Consider the following 25749-nt stretch of genomic DNA (forward strand, 5'->3'; position numbering starts at 1 on the left):
CCATTTTCTTTACCGGGCGCTCCCCTCCCCTCCCCCCCTCTCAGCGCTGTCACACTTTGAGTGACAATTGCGCAGTCATGCAACGCTGCACCCTAATCACATTTCTATCATTTTTTCACACAAATAGAGATTTTGGTGGTATTTAACCATTTCAGCTCCGGAAGATTTTTATCCCCCCCTTCCTGACCAGGCCCTATTTTGCGATTCAGCACTGCGTTATTTTAACGGACAATTGCGCGGTCGTGCGACGCTGTACCCAAATACAATTCTCGTCCTTTTTTTTCACACAAATAGAGATTTCTTTTGATGGTTATTAATCTCCGCTGGGGCTTTTTTTCTTTTCTTTTTTGCTAAACAAACAAAAAAAGACAATTTTGGAAAAAAAAAAAAAAAGGATATCAAATTTTGTTTTAAAATTTAGCAAACAGCCATTTTTTCTCCTGCACTGATAGGTGGCACTGATGGGTGCTGATGAGGCTGCACTGATAGGTGGCACAGATGGTTGCTGATGAGGCTGCACTGATAGGTGGCACTGATGGGTGCTGATGAGGCTGCACTGATAGGTGGCACTGATGGGTGCTGATGAGGCTGCACTGATAGGTGGCACAGATGGTTTCTGATGAGGTGGCACTGATAGGTGGCACTGGGTGCTGATGAGGCTGCACTGATAGGTGGCACTGATGGGTGCTGATGAGGCTGCACTGATAGGTGGCACAGATGGTTGCTGATGAGGCTGCACTGATAGGTGGCACTGATGGGTGCTGATGAGGCTGCACTGATAGGTGGCACTGATGGGTGCTGATGAGGCTGCACTGATAGGTGGCACAGATGGTTTCTGATGAGGTGGCACTGATAGGTGGCACTGGGTGCTGATGAGGCTGCACTGATAGGTGGCACTGATGGGTGCTGATGAGGCTGCACTGATAGGTGGCACTGATGGGTGCTGATGAGGCTGCACTGATAGGTGGCACTGATGGGTGCTGATGAGGCTGCACTGATAGGTGGCACTGATGGGTGCTGATGAGGCTGCACTGATAGGTGGCACAAATGGGTGCTGATGAGGCTGCACTGATAGGTGGCACAAATGGTTGCTGATGAGGTGGCACTGGGTGCTGATGAGGCTGCACTGATAGGTGGCACTGATGGGTGCTGATGAGGCTGCACTGATAGGTGGCACTGATGGGTGCTGATGAGGCTGCACTGATAGGTGGCACTGATGGGTGCTGATGAGGCTGCACTGATAGGTGGCACTGATGGGTGCTGATGAGGCTGCACTGATAGGTGGCACTGATGGGTGCTGATGAGGCTGCACTGATATGTACACTGATGGGTGCTGATGAGGCTGCACTGATAGGTGGCACTGATGGGTGCTGATGAGGCTGCACTGATAGGTGGCACAGATGGTTGCTGATGAGGTGGCACTGATAGGTGGCACTGGGTGCTGATGAGGCTGCACTGATAGGTGGCACTGATGGGTGCTGATGAGGCTGCACTGATAGGTGGCACTGATGGGTGCTGATGAGGCTGCACTGATAGGTGGCACTGATGGGTGCTGATGAGACTGCACTGATAGGTGGCACAAATGGTTGCTGATGAGGTGGCACTGGGTGCTGATGAGGCTGCACTGATAGGTGGCACTGATGGGTGCTGATGAGGCTGCACTGATAGGTGGCACTGATGGGTGCTGATGAGGCTGCACTGATAGGTGGCACTGATGGGTGCTGATGAGGCTGCACTGATAGGTGGCACTGATGGGTGCTGATGAGGCTGCACTAATAGGTGGCACTGATGGGTGCTGATGAGGCTGCACTGATAGGTGGCACTGATGGGTGCTGATGAGGCTGCACTGATAGGTGGCACTGATGGGTGCTGATGAGGCTGCACTGATAGGTGGCACTGATGGGTGCTGATGAGGCTGCACTGATAGGTGGCACTGATGGGTGCTGATGAGGCTGCACTGATAGGTGGCACAAATGGGTGCTGATGAGGCTGCACTGATAGGTGGCACTGATGGGTGCTGATGAGGCTGCACTGATATGTACACTGATGGGTGCTGATGAGGCTGCACTGATAGGTGGCACTGATGGGTGCTGATGAGGCTGCACTGATAGGTGGCACAGATGGTTGCTGATGAGGTGGCACTGATAGGTGGCACTGGGTGCTGATGAGGCGGCACTGATAGGTGGCACTGATGGGTGCTGATGAGGCTGCACTGATAGGTGGCACTGATGGGTGCTGATGAGGCTGCACTGATAGGTGGCACTGATGGGTGCTGATGAGACTGCACTGATAGGTGGCACAAATGGGTGCTGATGAGGCTGCACTGATAGGTGGCACAAATGGTTGCTGATGAGGTGGCACTGATAGGTGGCACTGGGTGCTGATGAGGCTGCACTGATAGGTGGCACTAATGGGTGCTGATGAGGCTGCACTGATAGGTGGCACTGATGGGTGCTGATGAGGCTGCACTGATATGTACACTGATGGGTGCTGATGAGGCTGCACTGATAGGTGGCACTGATGGGTGCTGATGAGGCTGCACTGATAGGTGGCACAGATGGTTGCTGATGAGGTGGCACTGATAGGTGGCACTGGGTGCTGATGAGGCTGCACTGATAGGTGGCACTGATGGGTGCTGATGAGGCTGCACTGATAGGTGGCACTGATGGGTGCTGATGAGGCTGCACTGATAGGTGGCACTGATGGGTGCTGATGAGACTGCACTGATAGGTGGCACAAATGGGTGCTGATGAGGCTGCACTGATAGGTGGCACAAATGGTTGCTGATGAGGTGGCACTGATAGGTGGCACTGGGTGCTGATGAGGCTGCACTGATAGGTGGCACTGATGGGTGCTGATGAGGCTGCACTGATAGGTGGCACTGATGGGTGCTGATGAGGCTGCACTGATAGGTGGCACTGATGGGTGCTGATGAGGCTGCACTAATAGGTGGCACTGATGGGTGCTGATGAGGCTGCACTGATAGGTGGCACTGATGGGTGCTGATGAGGCTGCACTGATAGGTGGCACTGATGGGTGCTGATGAGGCTGCACTGATAGGTGGCACTGATGGGTGCTGATGAGGCTGCACTGATAGGTGGCACTGATGGGTGCTGATGAGGCTGCACTGATAGGTGGCACTGATGGGTGCTGATGAGGCTGCACTGATAGGTGGCACTGATGGGTGCTGATGAGGCTGCACTGATAGGTGGCACTGATGGGTGCTGATGAGGCTGCACTGATAGGGGGCACTGATGGGTGCTGATGAGGCTGCACTGATAGGGGGCACTGATATGTGCTGATGAGGCTGCACTGATTGGTGGCACTGATGGGTGCTGATGAGGCTGCACTGATGGGTGGCACTGATGGGTGCTGATAAGGCTGCACTGATGGGTGGCACTGATGGGTGCTGATGAGGCTGCACTGATAGGTGGCACTGATATGTGCTGATGAGGCTGCACTGATAGGTGGCACTGATATGTGCTGATGAGGCTGCACTGATAGGTGGCACTGATGGGTGCTGATGAGGCTGCACTGATAGGTGGCACTGATGGGTGCTGATGAGGCTGCACTGATAGGTGGCACTGATATGTGCTGATGAGGCTGCACTGATAGGTGGCACTGATGGGTGCTGATGAGGCTGCACTGATAGGTGGCACTGATATGTGCTGATGAGGCTGCACTGATAGGTGGCACTGATGGGTGCTGATGAGGCTGCACTGATAGGTGGCACTGATGGGTGCTGATGAGGCTGCACTGATAGGTGGCACTGATGGGTGCTGATGAGGCTGCACTGATAGGTGGCACTGATGGGTGCTGATGAGGCTGCACTGATGGGTGGTGCTGATGAGGCTGCACTGATAGGTGGCACTGATGGGTGCTGATGAGGCTGCACTGATAGGTGGCACTGATATGTGCTGATGAGGCTGCACTGATAGGTGGCACTGATATGTGCTGATGAGGCTGCACTGATAGGTGGCACTGATGGGTGCTGATGAGGCTGCACTGATATGTGCTGATGAGGCTGCACTGATAGGTGGCACTGATGGGTGCTGATGAGGCTGCACTGATAGGTGGCACTGATGGGTGCTGATGAGGCTGCACTGATATGTGCTGATGAGGCTGCACTGATAGGTGGCACTGATGGGTGCTGATGAGGCTGCACTGATAGGTGGCACTGATGGGTGCTGATGAGGCTGCACCGATAGGTGGCACTGATGGGTGCTGATGAGGCTGCACTGATAGGTGGCACTGATATGTGCTGATGAGGCTGCACTGATAGGTGGCACTGATGGGTGCTGATGAGGCTGCACTGATAGGTGGCACTGATGGGTGCTGATGAGACTGCACCGATAGGTGGCACTGATATGTGCTGATGAGGCTGCACTGATGGGTGGCACTGATATGGGCTGATGAGGCTGCACTGATAGGTGGCACTGATATGTGCTGATGAGGCGGCACCGATAGGTGGCACTGATGGGTGCTGATGAGGCTGCACTGATAGGTGGCACTGATGGGTGCCGATGAGGCGGCACTGATAGGTGGCACTGATGGGTGCCGATGAGGCGGCACTGATAGGTGGCACTGATGGGTGCTGATGAGGCTGCACTGATGAGGCTGCACTGATGGGTGCTGATGAGGCGGCACTGATGGGTGCTGATGAGGCTGCACTGATAGGTGGCACTGATGGGTGCTGATGAGGCTGCACTGATAGGTGGCACTGATGGGCAGGGATAGGTGGCACTAATGAGGCAGCACTGATCAGGAAACACTGATGGGCGACATTGATGGGGAGGCACTGGAGGGCCCTGATGGGGAGGCACTGGAGGGCCCTGATGGGGAGGCACTGGAGGGCCCTGATGGGGAGGCACTTGTGGGCACTGATAGGCTGCACTGATGTGCACTGTGTGGGACCGATGTCCCACTAACAGAAGCCAGTTAAGGACTTTCTTCTTTTCTTCACGCTGACAGTGCAAAAAAAAAATGCAGATGACTTCTGTTTACTTCTGTGATCAGCTGTCATTGGCTGACAGCTGATCACGTGACAAAGGGACCGCTTTGATTGGCCCTTTACCCGATCTGTGATTGCCGGGTCTCAAGGATGCGATCACAGAGCATGCCGCCCGCAAGGACATCCATGTATGCATTTTCAGCTAATGATGTAGCCATCTTTCGAGTGCCAAGTAATTACAGTAAATAGGTGGTCAGTGGTAGAACTATTCAACCCCCCCGCATTGGTGGTCAGTGGCAGAACTATTCACCCCCCCCTGCATTGGTGGTCAGTGGCAGAACTTTTCACCCCCCCCAGCATTGGTGGTCAGTGGCAGAACTATTCACCCCCCCCCGGCATTGGTGGTCAGTGGTAGAACTATTCACCCCCCCTGCATTGGTGGTCAGTGGTAGAACTATTCACCCCCCTGCATTGGTGGTCAGTGGTAGAACTATTCACCCCCCTGCATTGGTGGTCAGTGGTAGAACTATTCACCCCCCTGCATTGGTGGTCAGTGGTAGAACTATTCACCCCCCTGCATTGGTGGTCAGTGGTAGAACTATTCACCCCCCTGCATTGGTGGTCAGTGGCAGAACTATTCACCCCCCCCCCCTGCATTGGTGGTCAGTGGTAGAACTATTCACCCCCCCCCTGCATTGGTTGTCAGTGGTAGAACTATTCACCCCCCCTGCATTGGTTGTCAGTGGTAGAACTATTCACCCCCCTGCATTGGTTGTCAGTGGTAGAACTATTCACCCCCCCTGCATTGGTGGTCAGTGGTAGAACTATTCACCCCCCTGCATTGGTGGTCAGTGGTAGAACTATTCACCCCCCTGCATTGGTGGTCAGTGGTAGAACTATTCACCCCCCTGCATTGGTTGTCAGTGGTAGAACTATTCACCCCCCCTGCATTGGTGGTCAGTGGTAGAACTATTCACCCCCCTGCATTGGTGGTCAGTGGTCGAACTATTCACCCCCCTGCATTGGTGGTCAGTGGTAGAACTATTCACCCCTTGCATTGGTGGTCAGTGGTAGAACTATTCACCCCCCAGCATTGGTGGTCAGTGGCAGAACTATTCACCCCCCCTGCATTGGTGGTCAGTGGCAGAACTATTCACCCCCCCCCTGCATTGGTGGTCAGTGGTAGGGCTATTCACCCCCCTGCATTGGTGGTCAGGGGTAGAACTATTCACCCCCCTGCATTGGTGGTCAGTGGTAGAACTATTCACCCCCCTGCATTGGTGGTCAGTGGTAGAACTATTCACCCCCCCCCTGCATTGGTGGTCAGTGGTAGAACTATTCACCCCCCTGCATTGGTGGTCAGTGGTCGAACTATTCACCCCCCTGCATTGGTGGTCAGTGGTAGAACTATTCACCCCTTGCATTGGTGGTCAGTGGTAGAACTATTCACCCCCCAGCATTGGTGGTCAGTGGCAGAACTATTCACCCCCCCTGCATTGGTGGTCAGTGGCAGAACTATTCACCCCCCCCCCCCCTGCATTGGTGGTCAGTGGTAGGGCTATTCACCCCCCTGCATTGGTGGTCAGGGGTAGAACTATTCACCCCCTGAATTGGTGGTCAGTGGTAGAACTATTCACCCCCCTGCATTGGTGGTCAGTGGTAGAACTATTCACCCCCTGCATTGGTGGTCAGTGGTAGAACTATTCACCCCCTGAATTGGTGGTCAGTGGTAGAACTATTCACCCCCCTGCATTGGTGGTCAGTGGTAGAACTATTCACCCCCCTGCATTGGTGGTCAGTGGTAGAACTATTCACCCCCTGCATTGGTGGTCAGTGGTAGAACTATTCACCCCCCTGCATTGGTGGTCAGTGGTAGAACTATTCACCCCCCTGCATTGGTGGTCAGTGGTAGAACTATTCACCCCCTGAATTGGTGGTCAGTGGTAGAACTATTCACCCCCTGAATTGGTGGTCAGTGGTAGGGCTATTCACCCATCTGCTTTGGTGGTCCAGAGGCCGACCCTGACTACCTGCACCCGTGTACATGCAGCCTGAGGCGTCTCTTCCTCCAGCAGCCAATCGGAGATAATTAACACCTGAACTGGGAGCACCGAGGTCAAGGGATAAACTGCTAATTTTTACATAATCCTCCCCAAACATCCCCCCCCCCCCCCCGGAGGGCACAATGGGACGTGCGGACGCAGCGATTCTTCGGGGTTTACAGCCCATTTACTGCCCTCCTTATCTGCAGAATGTCTGGAGCTCTGCATTGAATTCTCTGAGATTTCTCTGCATTCTTCTTATCTTGCGGTCTCTGCGGTGGACGCTCCTTTGTTGACTCTCCAGCTATTGAACCGGCTTTGTCACCGTCTGGGAGGGTTGTTTTCCCTTTAAAATCTAACTTCAAAAATAAAAAGATGGCAGCAAGTGTGAAACCCAATAAATGGGAAATAAAGGATAAATTCTACATGAAAATGATATAGAAGTTCATCCTCCGCACTCCAGGGGGCGCTTATTTGGTGTGGTGAGGTGCAATGCGCTGGGCTAAGCAAATTGGCCTTCATTGCAGCTTACCACAGCCCACACGGGAGAAAGTGGGAGTCCATGGTTGGTGTCAGTGACTGCAATAATAACCCCCAGCATTGGTGTCAGTGACCACAATAATAACCCCCAGCATTGGTGTCAGTGACTGCAATAATAACCCCCAGCATTGGTGTCAGTGACTGCAATAATAACCCCCAGCATTGGTGTCAGTGACTGCAATAATAACCCCCAGCATTGGTGTCAGTGACCATAATAATAACCCCCAGCATTGGTGTCAATGACCATAATAATAACCCCCAGCATTGGTGTCAGTGACCACAGTAATAACCCCCAGCATTGGTGTCAGTGACCACAATAATAACCCCCAGCATTGGTGTCAGTGGCTGCAATAATAACCCCCAGCATTGGTGTCAGTGGCTGCAGTAATAACCCCCAGCATTGGTGTCAGTGACCATAATAATAACCCCCAGCATTGGTGTCAGTGACCACAGTAATAACCCCCAGCATTGGTGTCAGTGACCGCAATAATAACCCCCAGCATTGGTGTCAGTGACCATAATAATAACCCCCAGCATTGGTGTCAGTGACCACAGTAATAACCCCCAGCATTGGTGTCAGTGGCTGCAGTAATAACCCCCAGCATTGGTGTCAGTGACCACAGTAATAACCCCCAGCATTGGTGTCAGTGACCGCAATAATAACCCCCAGCATTGGTGTCAGTGACCACAGTAATAACCCCCAGCATTGGTGTCAGTGACCGCAATAATAACCCCCAGCATTGGTGTCAGTGACCACAGTAATAACCCCCAGCATTGGTGTCAGTGACCGCAATAATAACCCCCAGGCATTGGTGGTCAGTGGCAGAACTATTCACCCCCCTGCATTGGTGGTCAGTGGCAGAACTATTCACCCCCCTGCATTGGTGGTCAGTGGTAGAACTATTCACCCCCCTGCATTGGTTGTCAGTGGTAGAACTATTCACCCCCCTGCATTGGTGGTCAGTGGTAGAACTATTCACCCCCCTGCATTGGTGGTCAGTGGTAGAACTATTCACCCCCCTGCATTGGTGGTCAGTGGTAGAACTATTCACCCCCCTGCATTGGTGGTCAGTGGCAGAACTATTCACCCCCAGCATTGGTGGTCAGTGGTAGAACTATTCACCCCCCGGCATTGGTGGTCAGTGGTAGAACTATTCACCCCCTGCATTGGTGGTCAGTGGTAGAACTATTCACCCCCCTGCATTGGTGGTCAGTGGCAGAACTATTCACCCCCTGCATTGGTTGTCAGTGGTAGAACTATTCACCCCCTGCATTGGTGGTCAGTGGCAGAACTATTCACCCCCTGCATTGGTTGTCAGTGGTAGAACTATTCACCCCCTGCATTGGTTGTCAGTGGTAGAACTATTCACCCCCAGCATTGGTGGTCAGTGGTAGAACTATTCACCCCCCTGCATTGGTGGTCAGTGGTAGAACTATTCACCCCCTGCATTGGTGGTCAGTGGTAGAACTATTCACCCCCAGCATTGGTGGTCAGTGGTAGAACTATTCACCCCCTGAATTGGTGGTCAGTGGTAGAATTATTCACCCCCAGCATTGGTGGTCAGTGGTAGAACTATTCACCCCCCTGCATTGGTGGTCAGTGGTAGAACTATTCACCCCCTGCATTGGTGGTCAGTGGTAGAACTATTCACCCCCTGCATTGGTGGTCAGTGGTAGAACTATTCACCCCCCTGCATTGGTGGTCAGTGGTAGAACTATTCACCCCCCTGCATTGGTGGTCAGTGGTAGAACTATTCACCCCCTGCATTGGTGGTCAGTGGTAGAACTATTCACCCCCTGCATTGGTGGTCAGTGGTAGAATTATTCACCCCCCTGCATTGGTGGTCAGTGGTAGAACTATTCACCCCCCTGCATTGGTGGTCAGTGGCAGAACTATTCACCCCCTGCATTGGTGGTCAGTGGCAGAACTATTCACCCCCCTGCATTGGTGGTCAGTGGTAGAACTATTCACCCCCTGCATTGGTGGTCAGTGGTAGAACTATTCACCCCCCTGCATTGGTGGTCAGTGGCAGAACTATTCACCCCCTGCATTGGTGGTCAGTGGCAGAACTATTCACCCCCCTGCATTGGTGGTCAGTGGTAGAACTATTCACCCCCTGCATTGGTGGTCAGTGGTAGAACTATTCACCCCCCTGCATGGGAGGTCAGTGGCCGTATTATTGGACGGTAAATCATGTATGGAGCTGACATGACGGGTTTGTGTTGCCCCTCCTCCCCCATTTTTCAGCTCTATAACATCAAATGACAAACTGTGCAATCAGCGCCTGTGCTGAACGAACACACAAACCAGTGTTTTCCTTTCTCCTTTATATATAAAGGAAGAGGAATGTCTGCAATGTGTGTCTGGTGACCATAAAATGGGAGATTCGGACTTGTCAGGAAACGTCTTTGTAACATTGTATCTGATTTGTTCTAGAAAATGAGCCGATATCCGGCCAATCATTCCTCTCCGTATTCATCTCAGAATCTAACTGCCTGAGATAAAGGAAAGGTCTCCATTATAGGTCCTGGCAGTCTTGGAGAAGCAGGGAATGCTGGGAGAAGAACTCCAACCAAAAATTATCAGACAGAAATCATTGGCTCAAAACAAATCCGGCTTTTGCTGCAATATTCACCTTCAATCCAGAGATTTCCCCTGCGCTACTCTTTCCTGCCACTAGATGTCCTCAGTCTAATGTCCAGCCTCATTCAACCCATTATTATATATTGATGAGTTGTGGTATGTATTAACCCCTTCCGTACCGGGCACTCTTCCCCCTCCCTCTTCCTGCACGGGTCAGTTTTCAGCTTTCAGCGCTGTCGCATTTTGGATGACAATTGCGCGGTCATGCAACACTGTACACATATGACCTTTTATCATTTTTTTCACACAAATAGAGTTTTATTTTGGTGGTATTTAATCACTACTGGGGGGTTTTATTTTTTGCTAAATAAATGAAAATATAAAAAAAGAAAAAGGGGAAAAAACGTGTTTTTCTTCGCTTCTGTTATAAAATTTTGCAAATGAATAATCTTCATAAATTTCAGCCAAAATGTCCACAATCTATGGGATAGAAATCATCTGACAATCCTGATGACGGCCGATCTCCTTTCCTGAGGCAAGAAAATGCCAGGACAGTACAAATACCCCCCAAATCACCCCCTCACCCAGTACAAATACCCCCCAAATCACTCCCCCCCCCACCCAGTACAAATACCCCCCAAATCACCCCCTCACCCAGTACAAATACCCCCCAAATCACTTCCCCCCCCCTCCCAGTACAAATACCCCCCAAATCACTCCCCCCCTCCCAGTACAAATACCCCCCAAATCACCCCCCCACCCAGTACAAATACCCCCCCAAATCACTCCCCCCCCCCCCTCCAAGTACAAATACCCCCCAAATCACCCTCCCCCCCACCCAGTACAAATACCCCCCAAATCACTCCCCCCCCCCACCCAGTACAAATACCCCCCAAATCACCCCCTCACCCAGTACAAATACCCCCCAAATCACCCCCCCCCCCCACACCCAGTACAAATTCCACCCAAATCACCCCCACCCTATTCAGTACAAATCACCCCCCCCCCCACACCCAGTACAAATACCCCCCAAATCACTCCCCCCCCCTCCCAGTACAAATACCCCCCAAATCACCCCCTCACCCAGTACAAATACCCCCCAAATCACTCCCCCCCCCACCCAGTACAAATACCCCCCAAATCACTCCCCCCCCTCCCAGTACAAATACCCCCCAAATCACCCCCTCACCCAGTACAAATACCCCCCAAATCACCCCCCCCCTCCCAGTACAAATACCCCCCAAATCACCCCCCCCCCCTCCCAGTACAAATACCCCCCAAATCACCCCCTCACCCAGTACAAATACCCCCCAAATCACCCCCTCACCCAGTACAAATACCCCCCAAATCACCCCCTCACCCAGTACAAATACCCCCCAAATCACTCCCCCCCCCACCCAGTACAAATACCCCCCAAATCACTCCCCCCCCCTCCCAGTACAAATACCCCCCAAATCACCCCCTCACCCAGTACAAATACCCCCCAAATCACCCCCCCCCCTCCCAGTACAAATACCCCCCAAATCACCCCCTCACCCAGTACAAATACCCCCCAAATCACCCCCTCACCCAGTACAAATACCCCCCAAATCACTCCCCCCCCTCCCAGTACAAATACCCCCCAAATCACCCCCTCACCCAGTACAAATACCCCCCAAATCACCCCCTCACCCAGGACAAATACCCCCCAAATCACCCCCTCACCCAGGACAAATACCCCCCAAATCACCCCCTCACCCAGTACAAATACCCCCCAAATCACTCCCCCCCCCTCCCAGTACAAATACCCCCCAAATCACCCCCTCACCCAGTACAAATACCCCCCAAATCACCCCCTCACCCAGTACAAATACCCCCCAAATCACTCCCCCCCCACCCAGTACAAATACCCCCCAAATCACCCCCTCACCCAGTACAAATACCCCCCAAATCACTCCCCCCCCACCCAGTACAAATACCCCCCAAATCACCCCCTCACCCAGTACAAATACCCCCCAAATCACCCCCTCACCCAGTACAAATACCCCCCAAATCACTCCCCCCCCACCCAGTACAAATACCCCCCAAATCACCCCCCCACCCAGTACAAATACCCCCCAAATCACCCCCTCACCCAGTACAAATACCCCCCAAATCACTCCCCCCCTCCCAGTACAAATACCCCCCAAATCACCCCCTCACCCAGTACAAATACCCCCCAAATCACTTCCCCCCCCACCCAGTACAAATACCCCCCAAATCACCCCCTCACCCAGTACAAATACCCCCCAAATCACCCCCTCACCCAGTACAAATACCCCCCAAATCACCCCCTCACCCAGTACAAATACCCCCCCAAATCACTCCCCCCCCCTCCAAGTACAAATACCCCCCAAATCACCCCCCCCCCCACCCAGTACAAATACCCCCCAAATCACTCCCCCCCCCCCCCACCCAGTACAAATACCCCCCAAATCACCCCCCCCCCACCCAGTACAAATACCCCCCAAATCACTCCCCCCCCCCCACCCAGTACAAATACCCCCCAAATCACTCCCCCCCTCCCAGTACAAATACCCCCCAAATCACCCCCCCCACCCAGTACAAATACCCCCCCAAATCACCCCCCCCCCCTCCAAGTACAAATACCCCCCAAATCACCCCCCCCCACCCAGTACAAATACCCCCCAAATCACTCCCCCCCCCCCCACCCAGTACAAATACCCCCCAAATCACCCCCTCACCCAGTACAAATACCCCCCAAATCACCCCCTCACCCAGTACAAATACCCCCCAAATCACTCCCCCCCCCACCCAGTACAAATACCCCCCAAATCACCCCCTCACCCAGTACAAATACCCCCCAAATCACTCCCCCCCCCTCCCAGTACAAATACCCCCCAAATCACCCCCTCACCCAGTACAAATACCCCCCAAATCACCCCCTCACCCAGTACAAATACCCCCCAAATCACTCCCCCCCCCACCCAGTACAAATACCCCCCAAATCACCCCCTCACCCAGTACAAATACCCCCCAAATCACCCCCCCACCCAGTACAAATACCCCCCAAATCACCCCCTCACCCAGTACAAATACCCCCCAAATCACTCCCCCCCTCCCAGTACAAATACCCCCCAAATCACCCCCTCACCCAGTACAAATACCCCCCAAATCACTTCCCCCCCCTCCCAGTACAAATACCCCCCAAATCACCCCCCCACCCAGTACAAATACCCCCCAAATCACCCCCTCACCCAGTACAAATACCCCCCAAATCACTCCCCCCCTCCCAGTACAAATACCCCCCAAATCACCCCCCCACCCAGTACAAATACCCCCCCAAATCACTCCCCCCCCCCTCCAAGTACAAATACCCCCCAAATCACCCCCCCCCCACCCAGTACAAATACCCCCCAAATCACTCCCCCCCCCCACCCAGTACAAATACCCCCCAAATCACCCCCTCACCCAGTACAAATACCCCCCAAATCACCCCCCCCCACACACCCAGTACAAATTCCACCCAAATCACCCCCACCCTATTCAGTACAAATCACCCCCCCAAATCACCCCCCCCCCACACCCAGTACAAATACCCCCCAAATCACTCCCCCCCCCCCCTCCCAGTACAAATACCCCCCAAATCACCCCCTCACCCAGTACAAATACCCCCCAAATCACCCCCTCACCCAGTACAAATACCCCCCAAATCACTCCCCCCCCCCCCCCCACCCAGTACAAATACCCCCCAAATCACTCCCCCCCCCACACCCAGTACAAATACCACCCAAATCACCCCCCCCCCCATCCAGTACAAATCACCCCCCCCAAATCACTCCCCCCCCCACACCCAGTACAAATACCACCCAAATCACCCCCCCCTATTCAGTACAAATCACCCCCCCCCCCCCACACCTAGTACAAATACCACCCAAATCACCCCTTTTTAGAAAGTAGACAGTCCGAGGTATTTAATAAGGGGCATGGCAAGTTTTTTTGAAGTTGTAATTTTTTGTCATCATTTTTTTGGGAAAATGTATGAAATTAAAAAAAATATATAATAAATATATATATATATATGTGTGTGTGTGTTTATATATTATTATAAATTCTATATATATATATATGTATGTATGTGTGTGTGTGTATATGTATGTGATATATATATATATAATTATAATAAAAGTGTGTATATATAATTTGTATATCAGTACATAAAAATTTAAATTTATTTTAATTTTAAATATATCTATTATAATAAAATATATATATATAATTTTAATATAATGGATATGTCACGCCGAGCGCTCCGGGTCCTGCAGCGTCCCCGGAGCACTCGAGGCATGCTGCGGGTAGCGGCGCTCCGGTCACCTTCCCCGACCGTGAGCGCCGCTCCCCGCACTCCTCACTCAGTCGGTCCGCGCGGCGGGACGTTCCCGCCCGCGGACTCCACTCACCTCCCGTTCGGCTTCCTCCCGGGGGGCGCGCGGCCCCGCTCTCTAGGGCGCGCGCGCGCCGCTGATCTGAAATTTAAAGGGCCAGTGCACCACTAATTGGTGCCTGGTCCAATCAGTCCAAATGGTATAAAAGCCCACTTCCCCTTCCTGTCCTTGCCGGATCTTGTTGCCTTTGGTACCTTGAGAAAGCTTTTGGTGTATCGTTCCCTGCCTGTGTATCTGACCTTCTGCTGTTGCCCCTGACTATGAACCTTGCCGCCTGCCTTGACCTTTTGCTCCGTCTGACCTTGCCTTTGCCTTGCCCTTCTGTACCGCGCCTAAATCAGCTGTCTTTGAGGTTGAGCCGTTACCGGAGGATACGACCTGGTTGCTACCGCCGCAGCAAGTCCATCCCGCCTTGCGACGGGCTCTGATGAAAACCGGTAGTAACTTAGAACCGGTCCCCTGGTACGGTCCACGCCAATCCCTCACTGACACAGAGGATCCACCTCCAGTGCAGTCACCTGCCGCCAGTCCGGACCCTGACAGGATATATTTAAAATTAAAATAAATTATTTTAATTTTTACGTACGATCACCAGTCCAGTCCAGTACATCATGTAACTGGTGTGGCGGTGATCAGGGACACTGACTGGTGACAGTACAGGAAAAAACATGTTCATTTTTTTTTACTTGATTACACATTTTTTTTTTCTTAATTTACCACATTGTGACCAGAGCAATAAAGTGTTACCATAGTAACATTGTACTACTCTGGGGAAGTGTTTACAATGTTTTTTTTTTTTTTACATATCATGATTGCTTATAGCAGTGAATTTCATTGGTATAAGCAACCATTTTTACTGAAAGAAAGTGATGGGCTGTGACTGGCCCTGTCTGTACCATGTGATGATCACTGTGACCAATCACAGCTCGCAACCACACAATGGATGGAATGAATCAAAGCCATTCATTGTTTACAATTGTCATGTGATCTGCTGTGATTGGTCACAGCAATCACATGGTACCGGCAGCGGGCCAGTATATTGATCAGTCATCACCGGTGACAGATCGCGGTGCAACATAGCCCATTCTGGGAGAACCTCATATGACAATAGGCCAGCGGGAGCCGGTAACATGAGAAAATGTGGGAAATTTCAGGGGGTGTGAATACTTTTTCAAAGCACTGTGTATATTGATGAGCTGTGGTATGTATTGATGATCTGTGGTATGTATTGATGATCTGTGGTATGTATTGATGAGCTGTGGTATGTATTGATGAGCTGTATTCTATATTGATGAGCTGTGGTATATATTGATGAGCTGTGGTATGTATTGATGATCTGTGGTATGTATTGATGATCTGTGGTATGTATTGATGAGCTGTGGTATGTATTGATGATCTGTGGTATGTATTGATGATCTGTGGTATGTATTGATGATCTGTGGTATGTATTGATGATCTGTGGTATGTATTGATGATCTGTGGTATGTATTGATGAGCTGTATTCTATATTGATGAGCTGTGGTATGTATTGATGATCTGTGGTATGTATTGATGATCTGTGGTATGTATTGATGATCTGTGGTATGTATTGATGAGCTGTATTCTATATTGATGAGCTGTGGTATGTATTGATGATCTGTGGTATGTATTGATGATCTGTGGTATGTATTGATGATCTGTGGTATGTATTGATGAGCTGTATTCTATATTGATGAGCTGTGGTATATATTGATGAGCTGTGGTATGTATTGATGATCTGTGGTATGTATTGATGATCTGTGGTATGTATTGATGAGCTGTGGTATAAATTGATGAGCTGTGGTATGTATTGATGATCTGTGGTATGTATTGATGATCTGTGGTATGTATTGATGAGCTGTATTCTATATTGATGAGCTGTGGTATGTATTGATGATCTGTGGTATGTATTGATGAGCTGTGGTATGTATTGATGATCTGTGGTATGTATTGATGAGCTGTGGTATAAATTGATGAGCTGTGGTATGTATTGATGATCTGTGGTATGTATTGATGATCTGTGGTATGTATTGATGATCTGTGGTATGTATTGATGAGCTGTATTCTATATTGATGAGCTGTGGTATGTATTGATGAGCTGTGGTATGTATTGATGAGCTGTGGTATAAATTGATGAGCTGTGGTATGTATTGATGATCTGTGGTATGTATTGATGATCTGTGGTATGTATTGATGAGCTGTATTCTATATTGATGAGCTGTATTCTATATTGATGAGCTGTGGTATGTATTGATGAGCTGTGGTATAAATTGATGAGCTGTGGTATGTATTGATGAGCTGTATTCTATATTGATGAGCTGTATTCTATATTGATGAGCTGTGGTATGTATTGATGAGCTGTATTCTATATTGATGAGCTGTATTCTATATTGATGAGCTGTGGTATAAATTGATGATCTGTGGTATGTATTGATGATCTGTGGTATGTATTGATGATCTATGGTATGTATTGATGAGCTGTGGTATGTATTGATGAGCTGTATTCTATATTGATGAGCTGTGGTATAAATTGATGAGCTGTGGTATGTATTGATGAGCTGTATTCTATATTGATGAGCTGTGGTATGTATTGATGAGCTGTGGTATGTATTGATGAGCTGTGGTATATATTGATGATCTGTGGTATGTATTGATGATCTGTGGTATGTATTGATGATCTATGGTATGTATTGATGATCTATGGTATGTATTGATGATCTATGGTATGTATTGATGATCTGTGGTATGTATTGATGATCTGTGGTATGTATTGATGATCTATGGTATGTATTGATGATCTGTGGTATGTATTGATGATCTGTGGTATGTATTGATGAGCTGTTTCTCTGTGAGATGTGTGTACTAAGCCTGTCTCTTGTGCTCAGGTGTGACTCTAGACAAGGCCTGGTGGTGTTCCATGATGTCATCCTGTACATCCCTCTGCTCCTTGCCCTCTTCGGGAGCCCTTTCCTGCTGAGAAGAGCCATTGTGAGCGGTGAGAGACTTCCTCCTCCTCTGTATTGTACACACCTGTTTTGATGGGAATGGGTGGGGTTTATTCTTGTGGGCGTGGCTTGCCCTAGGTCGGTAGTATGGTATGATACAGACACTTAGGACGGGGGCATTTATTAGGAGGGTTGTAACAATTGCACTTGAGTAAAGATGGTCTAATTACTTCCCCCCCCCTGTACCCCCCGCCCCCCCCACCAGTGCCCGCCGTCCTGAAGATGCGTTGTGGGGTGTACACCAGTAGTGAGCGCTGCAGAAAGAACAACCTGTGCAGACGGCTTCTGGGGATTTATGGGACCTTCATAGCTTGGTGAGTTCCATACTCCCTGTAGAGTTCTTTTATCACTGCCCTAATTTATATTCTTATGACAATTACATTTTATCCATCAGTCTCCTTCATTGAGCTGCCAGGACCAGATAGGCAACCTAACAGCCAACTGAGGGAGCACACCCGCAGGCTGACAACTCTGCTGCTCATTGGGAGGCAGAAGCTTAGCGTTGTCAGCCTCCCACAGGAAGGGCTGTTACTGGCAGGATCTCCAGGTAACAAACAGATTCACAAAAAGATGATTTGCTGAAGAAAACTAGTGAGACATGATATGAACATGGTGGAAGACAGACTTTGGGTTAATGATGCTTTTGGTGGAGGTTTGGGAGAAGAAGGTATAATTTTGGTGTTTTTTAAAGTTGTAATGGACTTCAAATGGCTCCTGAAGGTTGGAGACATAAACCCTTCTCCTAATGGTTTCCCTGGGCCTTCACCCAATGGTGCCCCTGGGCCTTCACCCAATGGTGCCCCTGGGCCTTCACCCAATGGTGGCCCTGGGCCTTCATCCTATGGTGGCCCTGGGCCTTCATCCTATGGTGGCCCTGGGCCTTCACCAAATGGTGGCCCTGGGCCTTTGCCCAACGGTATCCCTGGGCCTTTGCCCAATGGTATCCCTGGGCCTTTGCCCAATGGTATCCCTGGGCCTTTGCCCAATGGTATCCCTGGGCCTTTGCCCAATGGTATCCCCGGGCCTTTGCCCAATGGTATCCCTGAGCCTTTGCCCAATGGTATCCCCAGGCCTTTGCCCAATGGTATCCCCAGGCCTTTGCCCAATGGGACCTTTGCCCAATGGTATCCCCGGACCTTTGCCCAATGGTATCCCCGGACCTTCACCCAATGGTATCCTCGGACCTTCACCCAACAATATCCCCGGGCCTTCATCCAAACGCTATTCTGACCCTAAAAGCACTAATCACACACTAATCTAATGATATTTTACTTGCAGCTGGCTTGGAAATGTCCTGTGTGACTTCATGCTGTTTCTGGTGGAGGTGTTGGGGACCCCGCAGGCACCTCGGCAGATACAAGTTGCGGCACAAACACTCTTTGTCATTACGGTAAGAACAAATGGAAATAGAAGAAGTAATCCTCTGACCTGGATGTGTGACACATCCCCTGATGGCTTTAATAGACTGAGAATAAAGGATGGAAATTCGGACAGTTCAGCGGGGACCGATCAATTTCCAACCATGTGTGGGTTCGCTGGTTGTAAACAAGTTGACTTGTTGATCGTCTTCTGTACAACCAGCCTGGCGGGTTTTTCCTGAACAGTCAGTGCTGCAGGCTATAGTCATCAACACTGATCATTGTATGGTGGTGGGGGGACTTCTCTTTGTCAGAAGACAATATCGCAGAGGGAAGGATTCCCCCATCCAGTGAGTGGATGGGGAATCTGGTCAGGGAAGGATTCCCTCATCCTGTGAGTGGATGGGGAATCTGGTCAGGGAAGGATTCCCCATCCTGTAAGTGGATGGGCAATCTGGTCAGGGAAGGATTCCCCATCCAGTGAGTGGATGGGGAATCTGATCAGGGATGGGAAATCTGGTCAGGGAAGGATTCCCCCATCCTGTGAGTGGATGGGGAATCTGGTCAGGGAAGGATTCCCCCATCCTGTGAGTGGATGGGGAATCTGGCCAGGGAAGGATTCCCCATCCTGTAAGTGGATGGGGAATCTGGTCAGGGAAGGATTCCCCATCCAGTGAGTGGCTGGGGGAATCCGGTCAGGGAAGGATTCCCCCATCCAGTGAGTGGATGGGGAATCTGATCAGGGATGGGGAATCTGGTCAGGGAAGGATTCCCCCATCCTGTGAGTGGATGGGGGGAATCTGGTCAGGGAAGGATTCCCCCATCCTGTGAGTGGATGGGGGGAATCTGGTCAGGGAAGGATTCCCCCATCCTGTGAGTGGATGGGGAATCTGGTCAGGGAAGGATTCCCCCATCCTGTGAGTGGATGGGGAATCTGGTCAGGGAAGGATTCCCCCATCCTGTAAGTGGATGGGGAATCTGGTCAGGGAAGGATTCCCCCATCCAGTGAGTGGCTGGGGGAATCCGGTCAGGGAAGGATTCCCCCATCCAGTGAGTGGATGGGGAATCTGATCAGGGATGGGGAATCTGGTCAGGGAAGGATTCCCCCATCCTGTGAGTGGATGGGGGGAATCTGGTTAGGGAAGGATTCCCCCATCCTGTGAGTGGATGGGGAATCTGGTCAGGGAAGGATTCCCCCATCCTGTGAGTGGATGGGGAATCTGGTCAGGGAAGGATTCCCCCATCCTGTAAGTGGATGGGGAATCTGGTCAGGGAAGGATTCCCCCATCCTGTGAGTGGATGGGGAATCTGGTCAGGGAAGGATTCCCCCATCCTGTAAGTGGATGGGGAATCTGGTCAGGGAAGGATTCCCCCATCCAGTGAGTGGATGGGGAATCTGATTAGGGATGGGGAATCTGGTCAGGGAGGGATTCCCCCATCCTGTGAGTGGATGGGGAATCTGGTCAGGGAAGGATTCCCCATCCAGTGAGTGGATGAGGAATCTGGTCAGGGAAGTTTTCCCCTATTCAGTGAGTGGATGGGTGAATCTGGTCAGGGAAGGATTCCCCATCTGACGAGAGAGCTGAGCTGTGGGAGGGGCCCAGCAAGCTCCACCTACTACAGGAGGGGGCGGAGACCAGACCAGTCAACCTGCACAAGGGGAAAGAGCAGCAGTGGGGGGGTCTTTATTACAGGAAGTCTCACACTGGATTACTGCACAGATCTGGAAGAAGCCCCATGATCGATGAATTTACTAACCCAGAGTTCAGATTTATGCCTCATTTAGTGTATAAACCCATACTCACCTGGGAAGGGCCATTTTCAGTTGCCCCGGGATGCACAGGTGTTCCATGCAGAGGCGTGCAGGCAGCCAGTGGAAAGTAATGATGGGTTGCCGGCTGCATGGACCTCCATGTGCATTCCGGAGTCACATCCATACGGGTGCAATGCATGGATCGGGATGCAAGCAGACCGCGTTCTGATCCACTCTGAGATGCACATGGAGGTCCATGCACTGGCAGCCTGTCATTACTTTCCACATGCTGCTTGTACGCCCCTGCATGGAACACCTGTGCATCCCGGGGGGAGAAGATGGCTTTTCCCACGAGTGGAACGATCGATTTGCCTGTATGAATGAGACCTTGGAGTAAAATAGTCTTCCTGGGAAGAGGTTCCAGTGGTTGAGTGTTGGATTTGGTGTCAGATCCGGTTCTGTGTAGAGATGTTGGGATCCTCCAGCTGGATCTGGGAAGGTTTCTCTTTATGAACGTCCATTATTTTTTTTTTTCTTGCTGTCTTACAATGTGAGGCGCAGTGTGTTGGTGGAAAAGAGATAAGCTACAATGGCACGCTTTGTCTTCTCAGGGTATTCTGAATCCCGTATTTTGCTGCGTGCATTCTCTGGCTTTTTTTGGCTGGAGGAGTTCTTCTCCTCTTAGTGTGAAGCAGGGCAGCGGCGTGGCAACAGAAACGCCACCTGCGACCGGTGAGGAGGAGGAGGGCGCCGCCGAAGAGGAACTTCTGCTGCAAGGTAGACCGTCTGCACACACCTCAGGGAAACTCTCCATTCCCCATATATTACAGCTGATGGACTCCTATTCTTCCATGGGTAAGACTATACTGGAGGGGAGTAAGACCATACTGGGGGGGGTAAGACCATACTGGGGGGGGTAAGACTATACTGGGGGGTGGGGGGGTAATATCATACTGGGCGGTGGGGGGTAAGAACATACAAGTCAGTAGTACACCCCTAAGTGACAATGTCCGAATTGGGCCCAGAGTGTCAATATTTTGTGTGGCCGCCATTATTTTCCAGCACTGCCTTAACCCTCTTGGGCATGGAGTTCACCAGAGCTTCACAGGTTGTCACTGGAGTCCTCTTCCCCTCCTCCATGATGACATCACAGAGCTGGTGGATGTTAGAGACCTTCCCCTCCTCCACCTTCTGTTTGAGGATCCCCACAGATGCTCAATAGGGTTTAGGTCTGGAGACATGCTTGGCCAGTCCATCACCTTTACCCTCAGCTTCTTTAGCAAGGCAGTGGTCATCTTGGAGGTGTTTGGGGTCGTTATGTTGGAATACTGCCCTGCCCCCCAGTCTCTGAAGGGAGGGGATCATGCTCTGCTTCAGTATGTCACAGTACATGTTGGCATTCATGGTTCCCTCAATGATCTGTAGCTCCCCAGTGCCGGCAGCACTCATGCAGCCCCAGACCATGACACTCCCACCACCATGCCTGACTGTAGGAAGACACACTTGTCTTTGTACTCCTCACCTGGTTGCCCCCACACACGCCTGACACCATCTGACACCAAATAAGTTTATCTTGGTCTCATCAGAGCACAGGAGATGGTTCCAGTAATCCATGTCCTTAGTCTGCTTGTCTTCAGCAAACTGTTTGCGGCTTTCTTGTCCATCATCATTAGAAGAGGCTTCCTTCTGGGATGACAGCCATGCAGACCAAGTTTATGCAGTGTGCGGCGTATGGTCTGAGCACTGACAGGCTGACCCCTCCCCCACCCCTTCAACCTCTGCAGCAATGCTGGCAGCACTCATACGTCTATTTCCCAAAGACAACCTCTGGATATGACGCTGAGCACGGCACTCAACTTCTCTGGTCCACCATGGCGAGGCCTGTTCTAAGTGGAATCTGTCCTGGTAAACCGCTGTATGGTCTTGGCCACCGTGCTGCAGCTCAGTTTCAGGGTCTTGGCAATCTTCTTATAGCCTAGGCCATCTTTATGTAGAGCAACAATTCTTTTTTTTTCAGATCCTCAGAGAGTTCTTTGCCATGAGGTGCCATGCTGAACATCCAGTATGAACCAGTATGAGAGAGTGAGAGTGATAACACCAAATTTAACACACCTGCTCCCCATTCACACCTGAGACCTTGTAACACTAACGAGTCACATGACACCGGGGAGGGAAAATGGATAATTGGGCCCAATTTGGACATTGTCACTTAGGGGTGTACTGACTTTTGTTGCCAGCGGTTTAGACATTAATGGCTGTGTGTTGAGTTATTTTGAGGGGACAGCAAATTTACACTGTTATACAAGCTGTACACTCACTACTTTACATTGTAGCAAAGTCTCATTTCTTCAGTGTTGTCACATGGGAGGGGTGTACTTACTTTTGTCAGATACTGTATTTGCAGTGTATTGTTGTAGTCTTGGCAGCTGCCGTGCTCTCGGGGGGGGGGGGGGGAATACTTCTGAGATCCCTAAAAAATAGAAACAAATTAACAATAATTCTGAGATTTTTGCACTTGCCGATGAGAAAAGGGACCGGAAATACCAATCTTTCATTAGCAATGTTACTTTGTATTTTCTGTTTCTCTCTGGGGATTGCAGAAATCTCAGAATTTTTGTCAATTTCATCTTCATTTTTTGGGCCAATTTTTATGTATTTTTTATTTTTTTTGGCTTGAAAACTTGTGTAATGTCTATGAAGGATTGCGGTTTCACAGATCTTGTTTGTCAGACTCATAAGATTTGTAAGAATGTTTCAAACCTGAAATTCCAGTTTTGGCTGGATTGACCCTTCCACACTGAAAGGAATTATATTGAAGGTGTGGGTCGCAGCAGCCAGGTACCGTCTTTATGAAGTGCGGGAGAGAAAATAAAAATGGCGGCATCTGGTTTTCTCCGGCTGACCACTCCGGTCTTCCTTTCCTCCACCTGCATAGAATAACATTATTCATTGACCTTCTTGTAACCTTCTCTGCATTATATGACCGGTCCTCTTCATCTGTCCACAGAATTCCGATGTTCTGCTTTGGAAATTAACGCGGTGCGTCTCCTGGGGACGAGGGATACGATGGCGGCTTCTCTTACTGGATCTGAGCTCAAACCGCGGCACTCCAATATCTGAACCCCCGGTGCCCACCTGCCACATGAGGACCACATGTGTCACTTTGGGTACTTGGGAGTATAACCCTTGGACCCCAGCAGTCTTTATGGGTGTGTGGGCATCGATCTGTAGAGTGACAATGGCAGTGATCTCTACCAGCCTCATGTACCATATCCCCCATAGACTACCAACCTCAATACCATACCCCCCATAGACTACCAACCTCAATACCATATCCCCCATAGACTACCAACCTCTATACCATATCCCCCATAGACTACCAACCTCAATACCATACCCCCATAGACTACCAACCTCAATACCATACCCCCATAGACTACCAACCTCAATACCATACCCCCATAGACTACCAACCTCAATACCATATCCCCCATAGACTACCAACCTCAATACCATACCCCCATAGACTACCAACCTCAATACCATACCCCCATAGACTACCAACCTCAATACCATATCCCCCATAGACTACCAACATCAATACCATATCCCCCATAGACTACCAACATCAATACCATATCCCCCATAGACTACCAACCTCAATACCATATCCCCCATAGACTACCAACCTCCATACCATATCCCCCATAGACTACCAACCTCAATACCATATCCCCCATAGACTACCAACCTCAATACCATATCCCCCATAGACTACCAACCTCAATACCATGTCCCCCATAGACTACCAACCTCTATACCATATCCCCATAGACTACCAACCTCAATACCATATTCCCCATAGACTACCAACCTCTATACCATATCCCCCATAGACTACCAACCTCAATACCATATCCCCCATAGACTACCAACCTCCATACCATATCCCCCATAGACTACCAACCTCAATACCATATCCCCCATAGACTACCAACCTCAATACCATATCCCCCATAGACTACCAACCTCAATACCATATCCCCCATAGACTACCAACCTCCATACCATATCCCCCATAGACTACCAACCTCAATACCATATCCCCCATAGACTACCAACCTCAATAATGTATCCCCCATAGACTACCAACCTCCATACCATATCCCCCATAGACTACCAACCTCAATACCATATCCCCCATAGACTACCAACCTCTATACCATATCCCCCATAGCCTACCAACCTCAATACCATACCCCCCATAGACTACCAACCTCAATACCATATCCCCCATAGACTACCAACCTCAATAATGTATCCCCCATAGACTACCAACCTCCATACCATATCCCCCATAGACTACCAACCTCCATACCATATCCCCCATAGACTACCAACCTCTATACCATATCCCCCATAGCCTACCAACCTCAATACCATATCCCCCATAGACTACCAACCTCAATACCATATCCCCCATAGACTACCAACCTCAATACCATACCCCCCATAGACTACCAACCTCAATAACATATCCCCCAATAGACTACCAACCTCAATACCATATCCCCCGTAGACTACCAACCTCCATACCATATCCCCCATAGATTACCAACCTCAATACTATATCCCTCGTAGACTACCAACCTCAATACCGTATCCCCCGTAGACTACCAACCTCAATACCATATCCCCCATAGCCTACAAACCTCAATACCATATCCCCATTGCTTACCAACCTCAATACCATATCCCCCGTAAACTACCAACCTCAATACCATATCCCCCATAGACTACCAACCTCAATACCATACCCCCCATAGACTACCAACCTCAATACTATGCCCCCCATAGACTACCAACCTCCATACCATATCCCCTGTAGACTACCAACCTCCATACCATATTCCCCATAGACTACCAACCTCTATACTATATCCCCCATAGACTACCAACCTCCATACCATATCCCCCATAGACTACCAACCTCAATACCATATCCCCCATAGACTACCAACCTCAATACCTTATCACCCATTGCCTACCGACCTCAATACCATATCCCCATAAG

The 25749-nt window shown here is 50.4% G+C and overlaps 1 protein-coding gene across 1 annotated transcript in view; it reads left to right on the forward strand.

Moving 5' to 3' along the window:
- LOC309559310 (G-protein coupled receptor 143-like) overlaps positions 1-23862 on the forward strand; it is a 41232-nt gene extending 17370 nt beyond the window's left edge. The window contains exons 5-9 of the mRNA XM_082262538.1: positions 17445-17554; positions 17770-17878; positions 18843-18954; positions 21287-21530; positions 23683-23862. Of these exons, the coding sequence (XP_082118664.1) occupies positions 17445-17554; positions 17770-17878; positions 18843-18954; positions 21287-21530; positions 23683-23795 (688 nt within the window). The 3' untranslated portion in view covers positions 23796-23862. The remainder of the gene's footprint in view (positions 1-17444; positions 17555-17769; positions 17879-18842; positions 18955-21286; positions 21531-23682) is intronic.
- The last annotated feature ends 1887 nt before the right edge of the window (positions 23863-25749 follow it).

This window comes from Pelophylax lessonae, assembly GCF_965119305.1.
Source record: "Pelophylax lessonae genome assembly, chromosome: 7".
NCBI lineage: Eukaryota > Metazoa > Chordata > Amphibia > Anura > Ranidae > Pelophylax > Pelophylax lessonae.